The 24,846-nt window shown below is 43.4% G+C and overlaps 1 protein-coding gene across 2 annotated transcripts in view; it reads left to right on the forward strand.

The window, feature by feature from the left end:
* The window catches only part of LOC139378762 (copine-8), a 109,512-nt gene that overhangs the window by 78,311 nt on the left and 6,355 nt on the right, over positions 1-24,846 (forward strand). The window contains exons 10-19 of one of the 2 annotated variants that reach the window (XM_071121239.1): positions 1,049-1,090; positions 3,193-3,268; positions 8,450-8,503; positions 8,633-8,694; positions 14,417-14,431; positions 19,559-19,605; positions 20,482-20,663; positions 21,439-21,566; positions 23,214-23,316; positions 24,679-24,736. In XM_071121239.1, the coding sequence (XP_070977340.1) occupies positions 1,049-1,090; positions 3,193-3,268; positions 8,450-8,503; positions 8,633-8,694; positions 14,417-14,431; positions 19,559-19,605; positions 20,482-20,663; positions 21,439-21,566; positions 23,214-23,316; positions 24,679-24,736 (767 nt within the window). The remainder of the gene's footprint in view (positions 1-1,048; positions 1,091-3,192; positions 3,269-8,449; positions 8,504-8,632; positions 8,695-14,416; positions 14,432-19,558; positions 19,606-20,481; positions 20,664-21,438; positions 21,567-23,213; positions 23,317-24,678; positions 24,737-24,846) is intronic. The other variant, XM_071121240.1, reaches the window with a different exon arrangement.

Below are 24,846 nucleotides of genomic sequence, written 5' to 3' on the forward strand. Positions count from 1 at the left end.
ACACTTTCTCCCGCCACCCCGGGGTCTACAGAAGGAGCAGCAAACCCATTGTCTGTCCTGCCAACTCATCGCTCCTGTCGTGTCCTCAGAGCATCTTTAGGTTGCGCTTCAATACAGTAATTCATCCCCCGTGCTGTCCTCCTCTACAGTAGATGTGTGTCCCAAATGGGTGCCATTTGGGTCGCATTGCAGGACTCCCTCCCTCAGGACCCAGGGGAGGTGTTCTGGTAGATTACTGTCGGGCTGGATGGCTTTATCTTCTAAGCCTTGTATCTAGTCAGCTTAGATGGATGGTGATGGGCTCATCCTTCACTCCATTTAATAGGTGTGTGTGTGTGTGTGTGTGTGTGTGTGTGTGCGTGTGTGTGTGTGTGTGTGTGTGTGTGTGTGTGTGTGTGTGTGTGTGTGTGTGTGTGTGTGTGTGTGTGTGTGTGTGTGTGTGTGTGTGTGTGTGTGTGTGTGTGTGTGTGTGTGTCTTTGTGTGTGTGTGTGTGTCTTTGTGTGTGTGTGTGTGTCTTTGTGCTCTGACAATGCCGGAGTGTGCCTCATACCCTCTTACGAACCCCTTCGGGAAACTCATTAATAACCTGTGACCTCTCACCCGGTGGTAATCTATAACTAATGATTACCTTTTCATCTAAGCATCTGTTCGTTCTTTTCTTTTTTTCTCATCTGAAAAGAGAGGTGAAATTGAGACAGGTGAAATTGGTGCTGGGTGGAAATACGCATAGCCACAGTGAACTACTCATCTATTGGCTCTGGTGAAGGAAAATGGCCACTTGTCAGGGGAAAACGATTCTTCAGTTTGAGAGGATTGGATGATGGTAGAAGAGCACTGCTTTTCTCTCTCTAACGTTCGGTATTTTGGAAACTAATATAGACATGATATAGATTACTATAAACGATCCTCCTTCAGAATAGTATGCATTTGAACTTAAAACTTGTTTGGTGGGAATGTACAATGCCATGATCATAGATTCTGCTGAGAATTGTCCTGTTAAACGAAATAAATCTGTTTCTAATATATATATTTTTTTCACCCTACTAGAACGATCAAGATAGAATGCTACGACTGGGAAAGAGATGGAAGGTAATTTAATTTGAGTCTTAATTGAAAAGCACCTTCATTGGCATGATGTAATCCACTGTGTTATCTAAATTAGGATACTTGAACTAATCCTAATCTATATTTCTAGAAGGTAAGGAAGCTGGAGGGGATGCTGCTTCATTCAACACACATTGACATGTTGTTGTTGAAGTGGGGGAATTGGCTCATTTAAATATAGAGGCGGGGCCAAGGGCGGGGCAGCAGTAGAAGAAACACCAGTTTGATTTGAGTGTCATCATTTCATATTATGGGTTTAGGGGACAAGGTTATTGCACTGGGGTGTTGCGTTACGGTATGCTCTCACTCCCTCTGTCTCGTTGCCTCTTTATACCCGTCAGCGTTATGTCAGGTGTTACCAGACCTCTCTTTGCTTGCAGGTAGAGGGGTTACACTTTGTTTCCGAATTCATTTTATTTTAAGGAAGTGCATTGAACATACAGTGCCATGAAAATGTATTTTTTGGATTTTCTCAACTTTTGCATATGTTTGACACGGAATGTTACAGGGTCTTCAACCAAAATCGAATATTAGACGACGGGAACCTGAGCGAACAAATAACACAACAATTACATACTTATTTCATTTATTTAATAGACACAGTTGTACAGCAGCCAATGTCCCTTGTGTGAAAAAGTAATTGCCCCCTTGCACCTGTTAGATTCTACGTTTGAGTAAATCAATCACGGACACCAGAGAAGCTTAACCACGTCTCCTCCTTATCTCTAAACATTGCATCATTATTGCTGAGCAGGGAGCTAAGTGATATGATCCTTCAATGGGGTCCCCCCCCCCGTATCAGTACTGCCACATGCGATCGTGTTCCCTGCACTCCGCCCCTCCCAAGCTTCATTATGGCACCCCTCATGTCCCTTTTGTAACTAATGTTCCTATTCTTCTGAGTATAACAATGTTCAACGTTTACCCCAGAATCCAACACACTTAATAACTGGTTGTGTCACCTTTCAGCTGCTTGTTGATCAGTCGTCGTGGAAGATTTTGTCATCCAGAAAAGTTACTTTTGAATCATTTGTCCGTAGAACATTCTTCCAAGAGTCTTGCTGATCCTCCAGGTGCTTTTTGGCAAACTTGAGTCAACTTTTTGGGCGACACGGATCCCATTATGCCTGGCGAAAACCAAACGCTGCATTTCACTGTAAGAACCTCCTCTTACCAATGGTCTAGCATGGTGGTGGTGGTGTGATGGTTTGGGGATTCTTTGCTGCCTCAGGACCTGGACGACTTGCCTTAATAGAAGGAACCATGTATTCTGCTCTGTATCAGAGAATTCTACAGGAGAATGTCGGCCCATCTGTCTGTGAGCTGAAGCGCAGCTCGGTCATGCAGCAAGACAATGATTCAAAACACACAATCAAGTCTACATGAAAATGGCAAAAAAAACAACCTATTTTGAAGTTTTGGAATGGCCTAGTCAAAGTCCAGACCTAATCCCAATTGAGATGTTGTGACAGGACTTGAAACGAGCAGTTCATGCTTGAAAACCCACATATGTCGCTGAGTTAAATGTCTTCTGCATGCAAGAGTGGGCCAAAATTCCTCCACAGCAATGTGAGAAACTGATCAACAACTACAGGAAGCATTTGGTTGCAATCACTGCATCTAAAGGTGGCACAATCAGTTATTGAGTGTAAAGGGGCAATTACTCTTTCACACAGGGGAATTGAGTGTTGCGTAGCTTTGTTTATTGTAAACTCAGGTTCCCTTTATCTAATATAAGGTTTTCGTTGAAGATCTGATAACATTCAGTATCAAAAATAGAGAAAATCAGAAAGCAACTACTTTTTCCCACCCTCACGTGGCTGCATGAAAAACACAAGTGAAATCTCTACTTAATCACTCTCAAATAATTATTAAATGTCTATCTATCTCACTCTATCTTGCTTTAACATTTCATGAATAATAACTTATCTCAACTGATCTCATTCCGTCCACTAGACTATTATAATACTTTACAATACACTTAGGCACGTCGATCAGGCTTCTGCCACTAACAGTGGTGCTTTGTGGGTTGTGTATTTGAAATACTATGATTTTCCTCATGATTGTTTTGTACGTTGTGTCCTTAGCCATGACTTCATAGGAGAGTTCACTACCAGCTACAGAGAGCTATCCAGAGGCCAGTCCCAGTTCAATGTGTATGAGGTAAGTGTGTGTGTGTGTGTGTGTGTGTGTGTGTGTGTGTGTGTGTGTGTGTGTGTACTTGGTGGAATGCAATATTATGTATCTGTATACTTTTAATGTCACTCACCCACACAGAAGCACATTTAGTAAATCTCCTCTGGAGAGATTCTTCATGGCATTTCTCCTGAATTTTCGTTCACGGAGTTTGATGTAAAGTGAGGGAGTTTTGATGGATGGCCAGCCTCCACACTCCGTCTCTTAAGATAGAACTGAACAGTTGTTCATTAAAAACAATATTCTGAGTGGGAAGCACACAGGGGGACCCTTATTTTAAGCAGCTGGTGTTTGTCTAGTGAGAGAAAGAAGACACACAGCCACACCGTGATTGTGTGCTGTCATCCAAGATTCTGGCACTGGGACATGACAATCTATCATCATTTCCCAAGTCACAGCTCTTGGCTTCCACCCATATTCTCTGGTTCGTTTTTTTCCTCCACAGTAAATTGTACTATTTAGGAGAGGAGGTTCTACATCACTACTGTGTGTGTGTGTGTGTGTGTGTGTGTGTGTGTGTGTGTGTGTGTGTGTGCCTTCCCTTAACCATCCGTCCATTTGTTAACAGTAAGCACCCAATGCCCAGCATCAAATCAAATGTATTTGTCATATACAAATTATTAGCAGATGTTAATGTGAGTGTAGCGAAATGCTTGTGGAACGACATTTATTGGATATTTCAAACTTTTTTAACAAATCAAAAACTGAAAAATTGGGCGTGCAAAATTATTCAGCCCCTTTAAGTTAATACTTTGTAGCGCCACCTTTTGCTGCGATTACCGCTGTAAGTCCCTTGGGGTATGTCTCTATCAGTTTTGCACATCGAGAGACTGACATTTTTTCCCATTCCTCCTTGCAAAACAGCTCGAGCTCAGTGAGGTTGGATGGAGAGCATTTGTGAACAGCAGTTTTCAGTTCTTTCCACAGATTCTCGATTGGATTCAGGTCTGGACTTTGACTTGGCCATTCTAACACCTGGATATGTTTATTTTTGAACCATTCCATTGTAGATTTTGCTTTATGTTTTGGATCATTGTCTTGTTGGAAGACAAATCTCCGTCCCAGTCTCAGGTCTTTTGCAGACTCCATCAGGTTTTCTTCCAGAATGGTCCTGTATTTGGCTCCATCCATCTTCCCATCAATTTTAACCATCTTCCCTGTCCCTGCTGAAGAAAAGCAGGCCAAAACCATGATGCTGCCACCACCATGTTTGACAGTGGGGATGGTGTGTTCAGGGTGATGAGCTGTGTTGCTTTTACGCCAAACATAACGTTTTGCATTGTTGCCAAAAAGTTCAATTTTGGTTTCATCTGACCAGAGCACCTTCTTCCACATGTTTGGTGTGTCTCCCAGGTGGCTTGTGGCAAACTTTAAACAACACTTTTTATGGATATCTTTAAGAAATGGCTTTCTTCTTGCCACTCTTCCATATAGGCCAGATTTGTGCAATATACGACTGATTGTTGTCCTATGGACAGAGTCTCCCACCTCAGCTGTAGATCTCTGCAGTTCATCCAGAGTGATCATGGGCCTCTTGGCTGCATCTCTGATCAGTCTTCTCCTTGTATGAGCTGAAAGTTTAGAGGGACGGCCAGGTCTTGGTAGATTTGCAGTGGTCTGATACTCCTTCCATTTCAATATTATCGCTTGCACAGTGCTCCTTGGGATGTTTAAAGCTTGGGAAATATTTTTGTATCCAAATCCGGCTTTAAACTTCTTCACAACAGTATCTCGGACCTGCCTGGTGTGTTCCTTGTTCTTCATGATGCTCTCTGCGCTTTTAACGGACCTCTGAGACTATCACAGTGCAGGTGCATTTATACGGAGACTTGATTACACACAGGTGGATTGTATTTATCATCATTAGTCATTTAGGTCAACATTGGATCATTCAGAGATCCTCACTGAACTTCTGGAGAGAGTTTGCTGCACTGAAAGTAAAGGGGCTGAATAATTTTGCACGCCCAATTTTTCAGTTTTTGATTTGTTAAAAAAGTTTGAAATATCCAATAAATGTCGTTCCACTTCATGATTGTGTCCCACTTGTTGTTGATTCTTCACAAAAAAATACAGTTTTATATCTTTATGTTTGAAGCCTGAAATGTGGCAAAAGGTCGCAAAGTTCAAGGGGGCCAAATACTTTCGCAAGGCACTGTACACAAGTGTAAAGTGTACGAATATGTACATAAAAATATATGAATGAGTGATACCCGAATGGCATTGGCGGTATAGAGTACAGTATATAGATATGAGATGAGTGATGTAGGGTACGAAAACATTATATAAAGTGGCATTGTTAAAAGTGGCTAGTGATACATTTAATTACATCAAGATGGCAAGATGCAGTAGATGGTATAGTGTACAGTATATACATATGAGATGAGTAATGTAGGGTATGTAAGCATTATATAAAGTGGCTAGTGATAAATTGATTACATCCATTTTTCCATTATTAAAGTGGCTAGAGTTGAGTCCCCACCCTGTGCAACTGGGTACTGGACTTCCCGACGGGCCGCCCCCAGGTGGTGAGGGTAGGTAACAACATCTCCACCCCGCTGATCCTCAACACTGGGGCACCACGAGTGCGTTCTGAGCCCTCTCCTGTACTCCCTGTTCACCCACGACTGCGTGGCCATGCACGCCTCCAACTCAATCATCAAGTTTGCAGACGACACTACAGTGGTAGGCTTGATTACCAACAACGAAGAGACTGCCTACAGGGAGGAGCTGAGGGCCCTCGGAGTGTGGTGTCAGGAAAATAACCTCACACTCAACAAAACAAAGGAGATGATTGTGGACTTCAGGAAACAGCAGAGGGAGCACCCCCCTATCCACATCGATGGGACAGTAGTGGAGAGGGTAGCAAGTTTTAAGTTCCTCGGCATACACATCACAGACAAACTGAATTGGTCCACCCACACAGACAGCGTGGTGAAGAAGGCGCAGCAGCGCCTCTTCAACCTCAGGAGGAAATTCGGCTTGTCACCAAAAGCACTCAAAACTTCTACAGATGCACAATCGAGAGCATCCTGTCGGGCTGTATCACCGCCTGGTACGGCAACTGCTCCGCCCACAACCGTAAGGCTCTCCAGAGGGTAGTGAGGTCTGCACAACGCATCACCGGGGGCAAACTACCTGCCCTCCAGGACACCTACATCACCCGATGTCACAGGAAGGCCATAAAGATCATCAAGGACAACAACCACCCAAGCCACTGCCTGTTCACCCCGCTATCATCCAGAAGGCGAGGTCGGTACAGGTGCATCAAAGCTGGGACCGGGAGACTGAAAAACAGCTTCTATCTCAAGGCCATCAGACTGTTAAATGTTTTACTCACGTTGGCTACAGTGAAGGAGAGCCTGCAGGTTTTGGTATCGGGCCGTGTCAGTGACACTGTATTGTCCTCAAAGCGAGAAAAAAAGTTGTTTAGTCTGTCTGGGAGCAAGACATCGTGGTCCGCGACGGGGCTGGTTTTTCTTTTGTAGTCCGTGATTGACTGTAGACCCTGCCACATACTTCTTGTGTCTGAGCCGTTGAATTGCGACTCCACTTTGTCTCTATACTGACGCCTAGCTTGTTTGATTGCCTTGCGGAGGGAATAGCTACACTGTTTGTATTCGGTCATGTTTCCGGTCACCTTGCCCTGATTAAAAGCAGTGGTTCGCGCTTTCAGTTTTGCGTGAATACTGCCGTTAATCCACGGTTTCTGGTTTTAATAGACGCTGTGTGTACAACATCACAGATGCACTTGCTAATAAACTCACTTACCGAATCAGCGTATTCGTCAATGTTGTTGTTCGGAACATATGCCCGTCCACGTGATCAAAGCAATCTTGGAGCATGGAATCCGATTGGTCGGACCAGCGTTGAACAGACCTGAGCGCGGGAGCTTCATTTTTTTTAGTTTCTGTCTATAGGCTGGGAGCAACAAAATAGAGTCGGGGTCAGCTTTTCCAAAGGGAGTGGGGGGGAGGGCCTTTATATGCGTCGCGGGAGTTAGAATAACAATGGTCTAGGGTTTTTCCAGGCCTGGTAGCACAATCGATATGCTGATAGAATTTGGGGTGCCTTGTTTTCAGATTAGCCTGTTTAAAATCCCCAGCTACAATAAATGCAGCCTCAGGATATGTGGTTTCCAGTTTACATAGTCAAATGAAGTTCTTTCAGGGCCGTCGATGTGTCTGCTTGGGGGCGAATATACACGACTGTGATTATGATCGAAGAGAATTCTCTTGGTAGATAATGCGGTCGGCATTTGATTGTGAGGTATTCTAAGTCAGGTGAACAAAAGGACTCGAGTTCCTGTATGTTGTTATGATCACACCACGTCTCGTTAATCACAAGGAATACACCCCCATCCTTTTTCTTGCCAGAGAGATGCTTGTTTCTGTCTGGGCGATGCGTGAAGAAACCAGGTGGCTGTACCGACTCCGATAGCGTGTCTCGAGTGAGCCATGTTTCCGTGAAACAAAGAACGTTAAAGTCTCTGATGTCTCTCTGGAATGCTACCCTTGCATGGGGCCCGATCTCTGTTGTACACATTGCCCCTTCACACAAACAAACACAAACACTGCTTATGGTTGTCCATCGTGACCGATGATCACCATCTTCTCTTTTACTTGTGAAATACGCCGCTTGTGAGCAGCTCCCGTCTCCCTGTTCTTCTCTGTCTATCTCTTGACTTGATGTGACATCTACTCTTGCCAGAGCAGTTACTGAACACAACACAAGGGAAACCAACTGTTACTGTGTCTGTGTTATGTGTGCGTGCGTGCTAGTGTGTGCATGTATTTTTTATTTAAATATATATATATATATATATATATATATATATACACTTTATTTTACAAGTCAGATGCAATAAAACAGCTAGCCTCACCTTCAAAGGCAAATGTGCCTTTCCTTACTTATTCCCTCCAATCTCCACCAAGGATGCAGAGGGTTAGAAATCCAGTGTAAATTGGGCTGCTTCCCAAATAACACCCTCTTCCTTTATAGTGCACACTATGGGCCCAGGTCAAAAGTAGTGCGCTACTAAGGCCACGGTTTAATTTAACACCTTAAAGCTCAGATTAAAATACTGAGAGAGAGAGAGAGAGATCGAGAATCAGACTCCATGTTTGAATGAGGCTGCTGTTCTCTCCACAGGTTATAAATCCGAAGAAGAAAGGAAAAAAGAAAAAATACCTAAACTCTGGAACGGTAAGCCACAACGAGCACTGTCCATCTGTTCTTTTTATCTTGTTTATGTTGATTTGAGCTTGGTTTAGTCATTGTCTTTATTGTAAAGCCTGTTCCATCCTGCCATCCTTGTATCCATATTGTCTCCAGGTAACTCTGCTCTCATTCCTGGTGGATATAGAAGTCACCTTCCTCGACTACATCAAGGGAGGGTGAGTGACACTGCATTCTCTCTCTACAGTGTGAATGCAGAGACGGAGTGAAAGAACCTCTCACTCCTGCATTCCCTCGTTTATTCATATAGAAAAGAAAGACAGAGAAGTCGAGAGAAAAGGGAGAGATTGACAGGTATGCAGATGTGAAGTCCGGTGGAGGGGGACGTGAGGAGAGTGAACTGTATGTGTGTTCATTCCGGCCCTCTAGTCCATGGCTGAATGGGTGATGGTGGCTGAGTGTGTGCAGTGGTGCGTAGCAGAACGCTCGCCCACACACACTTTCTGACTTTCATAAGACTCACAAGGAAGGCTAGTCAGGCTTGCACTCCAGAGCATGGGTTGAACGGTTAAACAAGGAAGAGAGGGAAAGGTTTAGAGAGACCGAGATGGAGAGAGTCAGAAAATCAGAGAGACAGAAAGAGAGGGAGAGAACGTGAGAGAGGTCTGTGGCGAAATGAGAGACACAGAATGGCCATTTTGAAAGCAGCACTCCAGTCCTCTTATGGCCTGTTCTTGACAACACTTCTCATCTAAAGGTCATGGATCATGTGTAGTATTGTACAACAAGGATAGGTAGGGTAGCAGACTAACATGTGGTGCATTGAGCCTTACACTGTCAGAGCTCTCTCAGTATTTCGATGAGCATTTACATTGTCAATGGCAGTCAGAGGAGGAGCGGGGAGCTTTTTTCAATCAAGCACAACATCTCATTGATATGGAGCTTTTTCCTCTCGGCATGTAGTCAGTCCTATACAGTCTGACATGTAGGAAGTTGGTCCTGTTTTGAGCTGTCGCCTGAGGGTGAGCTGAGGGGTAATTATCACTGACACTGACCCTCCTTGTGTAGTTCAGGAAGTGTAGTCATGTGCTGTATGTGAATCTACCCTCAGGTTACTGTTGTGAATGTGTTCTCAGTCAACATAAATTTTAAAATACATGTTAATGAATATATAAATAACTAAGGCCGGGACAATACCAGTGTCGCGATACTTGTTAGTGTGGTGGCAAGGAAGCAAAATATGAAGCAAATTTGACTTCTTTAGGAAAAACGGCCCTAATGTTGTCATCCAGAGTCACATTTATTTATTTTCCAACCTATAGCACACATTATATTTGGCACACATGAGGTTTTTAAAGGACCAAAGAGTTTGGTCTGCTTCGTGTAAAAAATGTTGCCATGGAAAAAGTATTGCAATACTGGTAAATTGTCCCGGCCCTATAAATAAGAGTGAACGTCTTCACAGCCCCAGTCAATGAGACAGCTGATGTATCTACATGTTTATAGAGGTGGATGTCTCTCCTCCCATCATATATGGGTAATACAGGACAAGCCAGAGGCTGAGGTCACTGACCGTTCCATGTGAGATCTACATTTACTTCCTCTACCAATCAATAAGGTATCGTCAGCATACCAAATAATATGTGGATAATAGATGGATATACTGAACAAAAATATAAATGCAACATGAAACAATTTCAAAGATTTTTCTGAGTTACAGTTCATATAAGGAAACCAACCAATTGAAGTAAATTCATTAAGCCCTAATCTATGGATTTCACATGACTGGCCTGGGAGGGTATAGATCCACCCACTTGACAGCCAGGCCCACACACACACACACACCCACTGGGGTGTGAAGCCGGTTGGACGTACTGCCAAATTCTCTAAAACAACGTTGAAGGTGGCTTATGGTAGAGATTTCAGCTCATGAAACATAAGCACTTTACATGTTGTGTTTATATTTTTGTTCAGTGTAAGTTACTGATTTGGTCTTATGTAGCAAAATTTGAAATTGTGTTTTTTACATTCAATAAAAGTAGAGACTCAGAGCTAGAAAATTATATACCATGCACTACAATGGAGTGATTTGAAAGTTGATAAACGCCCATTTTGAGGAAATGACCCTTTGTCTACACCCATTTAGCATAATTCACATCTTCTTAAGCCTTAGCCCCACCCATCTCTTTAAGGATTCACATGTGAGACCATGTGCTAAACAGAGATGGTAAGTTAGTGTAGTAAACAACCAAAGTGGTGAAAGTAGTAGCCTGCAATAAGGAAAAACTCCAGGTAAAAATACACTTTATCTAGTCCTTGGCCTATATCCTTATCTGACTTTGGTACAGGTCGTGTTGTTCGTCACATTACCATGTGTGGTAAACACACACTATATAAAATAAAAGTTTGTCACATGCACATGATACAGAAGGTGTAAACGGTACATCTACAATGCATTTGGAAAGTATTCAGACCCCTTGACCTTTTCCACATTTTGTTACTTTACAGCCTTATTCTAAAATTGATTTTTTTAAACTATTTCCCTCATCAATCTACACGCAATACCCCATAATGACAAAGAGAAAATGCATTATTAGAAATGTTTGCAAATTTTTTTTTTTATCACATTTACATAAGTATTCAGACCCTTTACTCAGTACTTTGTTGAAGCACCTTTGGCAGCGATTACAGCTTTGAGTCTTCCTGGGTATGATGCTACAAGCTTGGCACACCTGTATTTGGGGAGTTTCGCCTATTCTCTTTGCAGATCCTCTCAAGCGCTGTCAGGTTCAGTGGCGATTTTAGCATGTAAATCTTGGTGGGGCAAACTCCCCATTTTTTTTTTAGATGCATGCCAGCAAAGCCACTACACAACACTAAATAATACATTACTTGCACTATAATGACGACACGTGGTGCCCACAAACTGTTAGGGCCTACATAAAGCTGTCCCAACAGCAGAGCTTTCTTTTCAGCACAATGGGGTGAATCCTTACCACCACTACACCTGGCTATCAGCGGAGCCTTGTTTGGCAGTTCTTTCAGCCTCGTTTACTGCCTTTTTTTAAAACATAGCTGATATGGCTGACTTGCTTAAACAAAAGTGGTTTCTACTGTCAATTGAGATGTAGACACTATGGCATAAGGGAATGATGTGCGGCTAAGAGCCATTCTGTAATTTCGATATTAATGAGTGAGCTAAGGCGGACATAGTCAATATTACTGTGTTCAGCACTTTTGAAATGTACAGCGACAGAATGCAGAACATGGGCTGCTCTTACAGTATTTTCCCTGTACACCAAGTCAGAACCGTAGGATAAATAAAAGGGGCATATAAGCAGACAATGAAATTATGATGTTTCTCAAAAACAGGTTATAGGCTACACATGCACCACCATGTCAGAACAGTAACGTAGGCGAAATTAAGAGGTGAAAATAGACCAAATTATTTGGGTGAGGCACATGGGCTACTAACAGCTTACCACACAAAATACAGTTGAAGTCAGAAGTTTACATACACTTAGGTTGGAGTCATTAACTTGTTTTTCAACCACTCCACAAATTTCTTCTTAACCAACTGTACTTTTTGCATGTTGGTTAGGACATCTACTTAGTGCATGACAAGTCATTTTTCCACTAATTGTTTACAGACAGATTATTTCACTTATAATTCACTGTATCACAATTCCAGTGGTTCAGAAGTTTACATACACTAAGTTGACTGTGCCTTTAAACAGCTTGGAAAATTCCAGAAAATTATGTCATGGTTTTAGAAGCTTCTGATAGGCTAATTGACATCACTTGAGTCAATTGGAGGTGTACCTGTGGATGTATTTCAAGGCCTACCTTCAAACTCAGTGCCTCTTTGCTTGACATCATTGGAAAATCAGGGGAAAAAAGGGTAGACCTCCACAAGTCTGGTTCATCCTTGGGAGCATTTTCCAAAGAATGAAGGTACCACGTTCATCTGTACAAACAATAGTACGCAAGTATAAACACCATGGGACCATGCAGCCGTCATACCGCTCAGGAAGGAGGCGCGTTCTGTCTCCTAGAGATGAGCGTACCTTGGTGGGAAAAGTGCAACTCAATCCCAGAACAACAGCAGAGGACCTTGTGAAGATGCTGGAGGAAACAGGCACAAAAGTATCAATATCCACAGTAAAACGAGTCCTATATCGACGTAACCTGAAGGGCCACTCAGCAAGGAAAAAGCCACTTCTCCAAAACCGCCATAAAAAAGCCAGACTACGGTTTGTAACTGCGCATGGCAACAAAGATCGTACTTTTTGGAGAAATGTCCTCTGGTCTGATGAAACAAATATAGAACTGTTTGGCCATAATGACCATCGTTATGTTTGGAGGAAAAAGGGGAGGCTTGCAAGCCGAAGAACACCATCCCAACCGTGAAGCACGGGGGTGGCAGCATCATGTTGTGGGGGTGCTTTGCTGCGGGAGGGAATGGTGTACTTCACAAAATGGATAGCATCATGAGGGAGGAAAATTGTGTGGATATATTGAAGCAACATTTCAAAACATCAGTCAGGAAGTTGAAGCTTGGTCTCAAATGTGTCTTCCAAATAGACAATGACCCCAAGCATACTTCCAAAGTTGTGGCAAAATGGCTTAAGGACAACAAAGTCAAGGTATTGGTGTGGCCATCACAAAGCCGTGGGCAGAACTGGGGAAAAAAACATTTGTGGGCAGAACTGAAAAAGCATGTGCGAGCAAGAAGGACTATAATCCTGACTGTTACACCAGCTCTGTCATGAGGAATGGACCAAAATTCACCCAACTTATTGTGGGAAGCTTGTGGAAGGCTACCCAAAGCGTTTCACCCTTGTTCAACAATTTAAAGGCAATGCTACCAAATACTAATTGAGTGTATGTAAACTTTTGACCCACTGGGAATGTGATGAAAGAAATAAAAGTTGAAATAAATCATTCTCTCTACTATTATTGTGACATTTCACATTCTTAAAATAAATGGTGATCCTAACTGACCTAAAATAGGCTATTTTTACATGGATTAAATGTCAGGAATTGTGAAAAACTGAGTTTAATTGTATTTGGCTAAGGTGTATGTAACCTTCCGACTTCAACTGTACGTGTCTTTACTATAAAACCCATTTAAAAAAAACACAGGAGGTCCCGTAAAAATAAAAAAAAGTGACTCCTCGAATGTTACAGTATAACTCGCACTCTGTAGGGCACTTTCAAGTGAATTTACTGCTGTATGCTAATATATGTTCTGGACACGCCACTGCAAAGCACCTCCTGGAGTTTGATAAACGGCATTGGTGCTATCACGAAATCTATTCTCAGAGAAATTGTATTACTATAAAATAATAATCATTTTTTTTGCATAGAATTTATTTTATACAGTATTTTTTGCTCATCTTTATCAAGGGTGCCAGTAATTATGCACCTGACTGTATGTAACACAATGGCCGTTGTATGTGTGGCATTCAGAGGGTGAATGGGCAAGACAAAATATTGAAGTGCCTTTCAACTGGGTATGGTAGTAGGTGCCAGGCGCACCGTTTTTTTTCAAGAACTGCAACGCTGCTGAGGTTTTCACACTCAACGGTTTCCTGTGTGTACCAAGAATGGTCCACCTCCCAAAGGACATCCAGCCATCTTGACACAACTGTGGGAAGTTCAGTGGAACGCTTCCGACATCTTGTAGTCTATGGGGGAGGGGGGCAACTCAATATTAAGAAGGTGTTGTTAATGTTTGTACACTGTGTATATTGATGTGGTTTAATGTGTATGAGTGTGATGGAGGTTAACAGTGTAACTGGAGACAAGTGTGTAGGAGACAGGAGTTTACTTTTTTACTCTGCTTATGTAAAATGCATACACAAAACTAGGTCCTTCTGAATGTTGTAGAATAAAAAGCACTTTCCTAACTCCCAACATTGTATGTGTTTTTGACAGAGTGGGCCAAGGAGGGTAAGTGGTGTACCCTGACGTTTGTGTGACTAAATGAAGTGGAAAGCGATGTTTTTGCTGTTTGAAGCCTAAATGGATGATAATGGACTATAGTGCTCATGTTTCATAATAACTGCTTCATGCTGAGCTCTTCTCACACAGCCTTCTCATACCCCCTCGTGTCTCTTCATCTGTTTGGCTTGTTTGATAAGAAATAGCATGTTACTTTAATAGGTATAATCTACACTGAACAAAAATATATAAACGCAACATGTAAAGTGTTGGTCCCATGTTTCATGAGCTGAAATAAAGATCCCAGAAATGTTCCAAATCCCTGTTAGTGAGCATTTCTCCTTTGCCAAGATACTCATCGTTTGCTCATGTCAACGTTGTGAACAGAGTGCCCCATGGTGGCGGGGGAGTTATGGTATGGGAAGGCATAAGCTACGGGAAAATGAACATAATCGCTCTAGTGACTCCTTGTGGCGATCTGGGTGTCTGCGGGCTGACTCCGGTCGCTAGTTGAACGGTGTTTCCTCCGACACATTGGTGCGGCTAGCTTCCGGGTTAAGCTGGGGGTTGTTAAGGAGTGCGGCTAGGTGGGTCATGTTTCAGAGAACGTTTGATTCCACCTTCGCCTCTCCCGAGCCTGTTAGTCAGTTGCAGTGATGAGACAAGATTGAAAAAAGGGGGTAAAATTCAAATTTCTGGAAGCTGAAAATGTCCCAGTTCTTCCATGGCCTGAATACTCACCAGATATGTCACCCATTGAGCATGTGTGGGATGCTCTGGATCGCCGTGAATGACAGCGTGTTCCAGTTCCCACCAATATCCAGCAACTTTGCACAGCCATTGAAGAGGCGTGGGACAACATTCAACTCTATGCAAAGGAGATGTGTCGTGCTGCATTAGGCAAATGGTGGTCACACCAGATACTGACTGGTTTTCTGACCCATGCCCTCACCTTTTTTTAAGACATTTGCCACCAACAGATGCATATCTGGATTCCCAGTCATGTGAAATCTATAGATTAGGTTGTTAATGAATTTATTTCAATTGACTGATTTCCTTATATGAACTGTAACTAAGTAAAATCTTTGAAATTGTAGCATTTATATATTTTTTCAGTATATAATCCCTTTTTATTTTATTCTCTTCTATTCTTTGTTGTCTCTCCTCTCCACAGCATTTAGATTTTGATTGACACCTGTATGGAGATTCACTTCATTAGCCAAGAGCGTATTGAAGCCCTCATCCTGACAGGTTCTGAGTGAGAGCAGCCATTGTTAGTGACTCACTCCAATCTGCTAATTTTCATTAGCTCAGAAGTGAATGGGAAAGCACCACAACTATTAGCATTGGAATTAGCATAGAGAATGGATGGGTAGTGTGTTGTAAATCCCCTATCTCTTATCTGGCAGCACACAGCTGTTATGTGTGTGCATGTGTGCGTGGGATTGGGACCCTCATTCAGTGTTAATGTATCAACACCAGTTATTGTATTCAAAGGGATGAACACGGTCCATTTGAAACAGAATTAATCCAACCTTCTGTTCTGCTTGTGTGGCTTTCAAGTTGTATTAAGCGCGCATCAATGTACCCTTAGTGGTTGCTGGTGTTACCTTATGTGGGCAGCATGTAAACAATCAGTCTTCTTCTTCTCTGCCTTCTATCCTCCTTTCCTTCTTCTCTAAACTTTCACAGTGCCCTCACCACTGCACAGTACCATGGTTTGTCATACATTGTCAGAGCCTTGTCCAGTTGAAGCACCCAGGGCTTTAACAATAACACTCCGAGTCCCAGCTGTTCAATAGGCATTTCCCATCATATATCTCCCCTCCTTTCTCATTAACCCAGCCCACCTCTCTCTCTGTCTCTCTTTCTCCCTCGCTCTCTCTCTCCATCTCTCCACTCCAGGAACAAAAGGAGGATGCTTCTCTGCTCACCCTAATCTTCTCTACTTACACTGTCATTGTTTTCATTAGCTCATCTTTCCTCATCTCTCCAGACAAGTTTCTTTCTTCCCCAGATGTTTTTATTTTTCTGTGAATTGGTCATCAGCGCTGTAGAGAAAGGTGCTGCACTGATCGCCCCTGGGTGATACTATCATATAGGAGACATAAGCATGAGTCGGGGTGTGTGCGCACCTCATCCCCCTGCACTCTGATAGCTTCAATATGGCTCACACTCCTCCACTCTTTCTATTTTTTAACCTTTATTTAACCAGGGAAGACATTGGGATTGACATGTTTTTTTCAAGTGAGCACATGTAGTCTCTCTATAGACTGCCTCGTCACTCACGCTTGGGGAGATGGAGTCCTAATTTATGCATGAAACAATCAAGTGGGGTCAGATGAGGATTTTAATTAGCCACAGGACCAGTACGAATTACTCCTACAGGGTTTCCCATGTCCGCTGGCAGGGGCAGATGGATGCCACTAATACAATAACACTCCAACAGTAGTGCTATTTACTTATTATGAATCACTACTCATAGACAAGGCTGGAAGGGACAGTATGTTAGTCATAGTATGTTAGATGTTTGTTTAGCATGAGAAAATCTCCCCCCCCCCCTCTCTTCCCCTTTCTGCCCCCTACCTCCTCCCACTCCCCATCTCCTCTCTTCCACTCTCCTCTCCTCTCTCGGCTTCTCCTCTCCTCTCTCTGATAATGATCCAGCTAATAACACAGGCAGACATGAAATGGTTTGCTATGAAGTCCTCATAGTCACTTCCTTAGGGATTTCCTGCTTTACCGTTACTTTAATGTTGCTTTTAGATAACGTTTCAAGGCAAGCTTAGCTAAAAAATGGACCATATTAAAAGTCAAATTCTCTCTCTCTCTCCGTATCTGTTTGAGCTGTTTGAGCTGGGTTAAAGCGGCGATAAGCAGTAGAAGCAATAACAAAGCCCTATTTCGGTAAAAAGCTGAGGGATGGGGCTGGAGAAATGTCAACTGTCTCAAATTCATAGACATATATATGGATGCAAGGCCTGACCATCTATGATATCAGCTTTATTGTTTTAACTATGTTTTGAGGCTATACAGTGTTTGTTTGCATTTACTTTGTTTACCAACATTGGTTTACAAACAAGCTTATATTTTGGGTACTGATGAGGGTACAACTGTTGAACTAAGCTCATGAGTTATATATAAGTGATATTCTTTAAGAACAAATGGGTACATATCATTAATTTATTAGTGAAAAAATTGATGTCGCAACTGCTGATTGCCCCTTTAAGGTCAGAACGGGCTGGCTAGTTTTCCTGGAACATGCATCGCCAGGGGCAACACCTGGAGCCAATGGGGTGATGTTTCACTCTTACCTCACTGTGCACACTCATCGGTGATTGGTGCAGAAGCTTCAGCTGACCTTTAGCGAGAGTCCTCTGCATTGTAATGGGAATAATTAGATTGTATCTCCACTGATTTACAGTCTCTGAGTTATATGGAAATGACTGAGTAATATTTCATTTCAGACTAGGATACATTTCTCTACTCCTCTTTTTTTTCTCTCTTTATCCATCTCCTTCCCCTGTTTCTGGCTGTCCTCACACTCTGAGCGAGGTGGAAACTCTCAGTGTGTGTGTGTGTTTGAGGAGAGATCCATAATTCAGGCTGGTGGGCCAGTCTGTCTGTCTCCCTCTTGGCACAGAGAGCTGGACCAGATATGACTCCAATACACCACTGTCTCACCTCCTCTTCTCCTTGAATACTTGACTCCCTGTTCCTTTCTCTGAATATTAAACGGTCTCCTCTCCACTGACTTCTGCAGCATACCAATGCTCTTAAATATTGAGTGGTACATCTTGGCACTGAATTGTACTGAGGGAAAAAAATTGTTGAATTAATGTAACATGAGTTACATTACAATTCAGTGAAGTTAAAACATGATATGTTTGATGCAGGATAGCCCAGTATAATGTGCACATTGACTTACACTAGCAGATGGAACTTTTTACTCCTACACAAATATTCTTTAAGAAATGCGCTCAATGGCTTCCGGGTTAAGCGAGCAATGTGTCGAGAAGCAGTGCGGCATGGTGGGGGTCGTGTTTCAGAGGACGCATGGCTCTCAACATTCGCCTCTCCCGAGTCCGTGCGAGAGTTGCAACGATGGGACAAGACTGTAACTACCAATTGGATATCACGAAATTGGGTTGAAAAAAATATATATAATAAGAAATGGGCTCAAACACATTCTTAGCATGCATGCAAAACGAAGCGTAAATGAGTGATTTAACACTACATTTGTGATTTAACTTGGGGGGAATGATGCAAGCATCCCTCTGCTCCTTCCTTATTCCTCCCTCCTCTCATCCTCCCTCTCCCCTCCTCCCCTCCCAGACTCTATCTGCCCTAACATGAGGCGACAGTGCCGTACTTCAGGCATCACTCCCCACCCACCCCTTCCTCTCCCAGCAGTAGACCCAGGCTGTGTGTGTCTGAGTGTACTAGAGAGTAGCGCAAAGCCCGACCAGGGCCCTATCCATCCATACCCGCCTCATGGCTCCTAGCCTGACCTGAACCACAGCCAACACAGGCAGAGTGGCTCAGAGCTGGGGAGAGGAGAGCACAGAACCCCTGGTCTGGTTCTCCCCCTCCCTCACAATGAGTAAACAAGCTTCTTCAGGTCTGCTGCACTAACATGTGTCTGCGGGCTGTGCAGTGCACTCCACATTGCGTCACAGGGTGACAAGTCCAATGGTTCCTTATAGTACCTGATCTATTCAAATACAGGAGGTGGTGGAGAGGACAAGAGGATGTGTGAGCTACAGCGCACGGCACACACAGCACACATCAGCACTGTGTGCGCTCATCTGTTGAACCTGTTTTTTGTCTTGACTTCTTGGGATTAGAAAGTTCTCTATTTAAATTAGATTTTGTTTCTTCAGGCACCAAGGGCAAGGAGTGGTTTCAACTTGCCTGCTTGCTTGAGCTATGATAATCAGAACATTATTGTGTTTACTAAAGTTCATTAAGCCAATGGTTTATGGTGTGTGTGTGTGTGTGTGTGTGTGTGTGTGTGTGTGTGTGTGTGTGTGTGTGTGTGTGTGTGTGTGTGTGTGTGTGTGTGTGTGTGTGTGTGTGTGTGTGTGTGTGCTACCGTGTGGTAAATTAATAATGAGTCTTGCTTTTACCTTCCAGGACCCAGATTAATTTCACAGTGGCAATTGATTTCACCGCTTCAAACGGTGAGCAACTCACACACACACTCAACACTTCTCGTAATGCTCGACCAGGGCTGTTTAAATGTATGCATATGGGGTGATCTGTACTAGCCCTACTCCATTATTGTAGGGCAGGCTAAAACCTAATGCTGTGAAAGAGATGATAGCTTAGTGGTGATAACAGGAATGAATGTGCCTCTCTTGTATATTTTAATGTGTACCTGTTATAGCAAGGCTGGAAGGAAATGACCCGTCTCTTAGACGTTATAGTGAGGTTGACTGGGACTACCATATCTCTTAGATAACAGCAGATGGTTCAATTCAAACTTAGACCCACTGATAACTCATGAGCGTAGGGTTATTGCTTCCTTGTTTTTATTTGACGAGGTCCAATATATGATGTGCAGGAGCTGATGTTATGGATGTGTGTCCAATAGGGCCGTTTTAAAGATCTAAAGTTCATGTCACTATACTCATAACCACTACAGCCAGTGTGCTATAAAGTGAAATTATTCTCCTGCTCATGTTGGTCATGTAGTTATGCATGTCACTCATACTGTACCCACTACCCAGAGTCTTAAATAGAGGGAAAGGCAGGGAAAGAGATCTAACACGGTCTAAGGTGAAATGGTGTATTATGCTGTCTAAAAATATCAGCCTTTTGGTTGAACACTCAACTACCTTTCTGGGCAAAAGTATGGGCAAAATTCAGATAACACTGTATTCCACATATAATGCACCACTTTCTACCATAAACAGCATGGGCTAGCAGTGCACTAAATGGGGAATGGAGTTAGATTTGAGACACAGCCGTTCCTTTCTATATCTGGCTCTGTTGTTCCATTATTGTACCTTGTTATTACTGTCCCATTATTTACCATTACTGTACCTGTTTCCCAGGCAACCCAGCCCAGCCCACCTCCCTCCACTACATGAGTCCTTACCAGATGAATGCCTACGCCATGGCCCTGAAGGCTGTAGGGGAGATCATCCAGGACTACGACAGTGATAAGATGTTCCCTGCTTTGGGCTTCGGAGCCAAGCTGCCCCCCGACGGACGGGTCTCACATGAGTTCGCCCTGGTGAGTGACCTCTAACCCCTGACCTCTAACCCCCTAAACCCTGATAAGATAATCCCTGCTCTTGGCTTCAGAGAGGTTGGACGGGTACCCCAACACCAGAGTTGTTCAGTCCTGGCTCGGTTGGTTAAATTGTGGGTTTTCTCCCTGCATGGAGCACATGTACTTAATCCGTTTGCCGTGGTTACGGGTTTGTTTTGTTTATATCTGGTTAAAAGCTGCAGATGCACCAAACGAAACGTAAGCAATTAGACAAGTGAAAGAGCGGCAAAACCCTAAGCAAACTCCACCTATCTGGCACTCCAGGCAGGATCAAAGTTCCAATGTCTACTTAGTGGCTGTATTGTAGAGGCTTAGATGCCAAGTCCTAAAAAAAAAATACTACCACTGAGCTCTATGACTGCCAAGGAGAACAGTAACTGTCCTCTCTGTAAAGAAAAACATTGATCACAGACAGCCCTCCCTCCCATGCCCTCCCTCCCCCTCGCTCTCCTTCCGTCTTCAGCTTTACAGAGTACTGTAAACAGTAGGATACCACTCAGACAGGAACATGCCTCCAGCATGCTCAGCAGGGATTTCCCATATCTCTGACTGGGCCTAAAGTTGTATTGATGAAAGCTGTGTATTTATCCTCCTCTCCGTCTCTTCTTTCCTAGTTCTCCTACTTCATTCCCCTGCTTCAGAATTTAATTAGAAAGATCATACATTTTTCTTTTTAGAAAAACTGGGATTGATGAAAGATGTTTAACTACCCTCCTTCTCTTTTTGTGTCTTCCAGAATGGCAACCCCCAAAACCCATACTGTGCAGGTATAGATGGAGTGATGGAGGCATATTACCAGAGCCTGAAGTCTGTCTGCCTCTACGGCCCAACCAACTTTTCTCCTGTCATCAACCATGTGGCCAGGTAAGGGGGCTATGAGGAACACAGCTGGACTTGAAACAGCTTTAAGGTCACTTCAGTTTTCGATTCATTTCAGTGAATCTGTGAACCAAATTGAAATTCAATTTATGATTTGAAAATGATATTACCCGCGGTTTTCTATTGTGGAGTCTTTAGATTCACTCCCTGAACTGACTGCATACACATAGCAGGGTGATAAAAACAGAGGGCGACATCTACAGGTCTTCCTTCAATACATTTCAGATCACATTCCTACCAATGCACACCTAAATCTCCCAGGCATGAGAGAGCCATATGTCTATATAGAGCCATATGTCATGATTCCTGAGTCCTGAGTAGATCAATACTAACTAAGATGGCCTGAAGGTGTGTATCGATTCACTGTCCACTGCGTTCCAATGAGCCATTCACGACGCAGGCTGTGTGTTGCGATTGAGTCGTTTCCCTGAGAGCAGAAAGGACGACAGAGGAAGTCTGCTGACTAACAGAGAGTTAACTGAGATGGATCAACTTTTATAAGTGCAAGTAGATGTTTCGGTACATAACTCACAGAGTATTATGCTGAGTATAAGTTGGTGACAGTGTTTCGGCCACACGGTCAGACTAACGGACACTTAACCGAGATTCTTCAGTTCTTAAGTGTGACTATGCTACTCAGCTCACAAGCACAGCTCACAGAGATAATCTCACAAATAATCAGTGTGACAACAGTCCACTGTAGAACTTTAACGTTAATTGAGTCCCATAGAAGGTGCTTCTGAGCTGTTACATAAAAGTTTTTTTTTTAAACTTTTGTCACGTTCTGTTCTTTAGTTAACCTGTAAACATGTTGTTTGTGTGAGTGAACAATGACTACACAGTCCCCCCCCCCCCCACACACACACACACACACACCTTAAGCCTTAATGAGTTTTCCTTAATGAAGTAAAGGTGCTGTCAGAAGACTTGAGATTAACAGATTTGTGTGTGTGTGTGTGTGTGTGTGTGTGTGTGTGTGTGTGTGTGTGTGTGTGTGTGTGTGTGTGTGTGTGTGTGTGTGTGTGTGTGTGTGTGTGTGTGTGTGTGTGTGTGTGTGTGTGTGTGTGCGCGCGTCCACATGCATGTGTGTGTACCTATTGGTTGTTGCTCGGAAGCCAAGGTAGAAATATTGAGTTGAGGGGTGACAACCCAGTGCAAAATTTGTGTGTGGCTTTCAGAATCCACAATCATTTGTGCCATCCTAGAACACTACCTTACCCCCTCCCTCCTTTCCTCTCATCTACTCTGTCTCATCTCCTCGTTTCGCCGTGTGCCACTCGCCCCCACGTTTTAATAATAACCACTCCGTTCCTTCTCTGCCTTGCCTCACGCTCCTCGCAGTTTAATAACTGTTCAATTGACTTCTCTGTCTTCGTCTCTGTATCCGACGCTGCAAGCATCTGATGTTCTGTCTCTCCTCACACCTTACGTGTGTTTGAGAAGCACAGGAAGCAGTCAGAGGCCAGGGCCCATGTTGTGTAAAATAATATCACTACCCCGCCAGTTCATGCCGGGTTTGAAAGGTTACATCTGTAGGAAATAAAGACAATTGTATAATGTAGGTTTTTATGGATAATATAAACACTTGTGTGGCTCACCTATGTACTCTGTGTTTATCTCTCCTGTCTGTAGGTATGCTGCGTCAGTGAATGATGGCTCTCAGTACTTCGTCCTTCTCATCATCACAGATGGAGTCATCTCAGACATGGCCCAGACCAAGGAGTCCATCGTCAACGTAAGAACAACAACAACTGCTAAGCAATGTTCCCACTTTGGCGAAGACCACATTCACGGTAAACCCTGCATATGTCGGCTCAATCGGAATGACCTTTAAATGGACAATTTTCCAAATCTGATCTGAATTTTCCACGATCTGATTGAATCCCGGCCCCAGTCACTAGATATATATATAGGGAGAGGTAAAGGCTGACTTGGGATCAGTTCCTAGATAAACAAGTAAACAAGACATTCTGAAAAACTCATCATTCTACAGCCCTGGGGTAACACCTCAGTCAAACTAACTCATCATTCTACAGCCCTGGGGTAACACCTCAGTCAAACTAGCTCATCATTCTACAGCCCTGGGGTAACACCTCAGTCAAACTAACTCATCATTCTACCGCCCTGGGGTAACACCTCAGTCAAACTAACTCATCATTCTACCGCCCTGGGGTAACACCTCAGTCAAACTAACTCATCATTCTACAGCCCTGGGGTAACTCCTCAGTCAAACTAACTCATCATTCTACCGCCCTGGGGTAACACCTCAGTCAAACTAACTCATCATTCTGCCGCCCTGAGGTAACACCTCAGTCAAACTAACTCATCATTCTACCGCCCTGGGGTAACACCTCAATCAAACTAACTCATCATTCTACAGCCCTGGGGTAACACCTCAGTCAAACTAACTCATCATTCTACAGCCCTGGGGTAACACCTCAGTCAAACTAACTCATCATTCTACAGCCCTGGGGTAACACCTCAGTCAAACTAACTCATCATTCTACAGCCCTGGGGAAACACCTCAGTCAAACTAACTCATCATTCTACAGCCCTGGGGTAACACCTCAGTCAAACTAACTCATCATTCTACAGCCCTGGGGAAACACCTCAGTCAAACTATCTCATCATTCTACAGCCCTGGGGTAACACCTCAGTCAAACTAACTCATCACTCATAAAGATGGAGAGAGCAGGGGCGGGGTTATGGCACAAACACACACACACACACACACAGACAAACATACACACACACAAGTGTTTAGGGAGTGTGAGTTGAGGGACTTTTATTTATTTATTTTCTCATCCCCAACTTCCGAGAGGTGTTCCTGTCCCACGCAGCCCTCAGGAAGATGCTACATCTCACAGACACACGCCATGAATAGTTACACACACAGACACAGCTTGGGGTGAATCAACTTTATTGTATAGGCTGTAGGCTGTATAGGTTCTCAGTCAACATCACTCATAAAACTCATTTCTCAGACTGTCTGACAGAATCCTATGAATATTTATACTGTGTGACAGACTCAACGTTATGTCACAGACATAATGGGGAGAATATGGGACTCAACTTTGTTTCCTCGTGTCCTATCCAGGCATCGTGTCTTCCCATGTCGATTATCATCGTAGGGGTGGGACCAGCAGAATTTGATGGTAACACACACACAGATGCACAAATGCACGTACCTGCGTATGCGCACACTCATCACACACGCACGCACACATACACACACACACACACACACACACACACACACACACAC

The sequence above is a fragment of the Oncorhynchus clarkii genome, chromosome 21 (assembly GCF_045791955.1).
Source record: "Oncorhynchus clarkii lewisi isolate Uvic-CL-2024 chromosome 21, UVic_Ocla_1.0, whole genome shotgun sequence".
NCBI classification, from domain to species: Eukaryota; Metazoa; Chordata; class Actinopteri; order Salmoniformes; family Salmonidae; genus Oncorhynchus; species Oncorhynchus clarkii.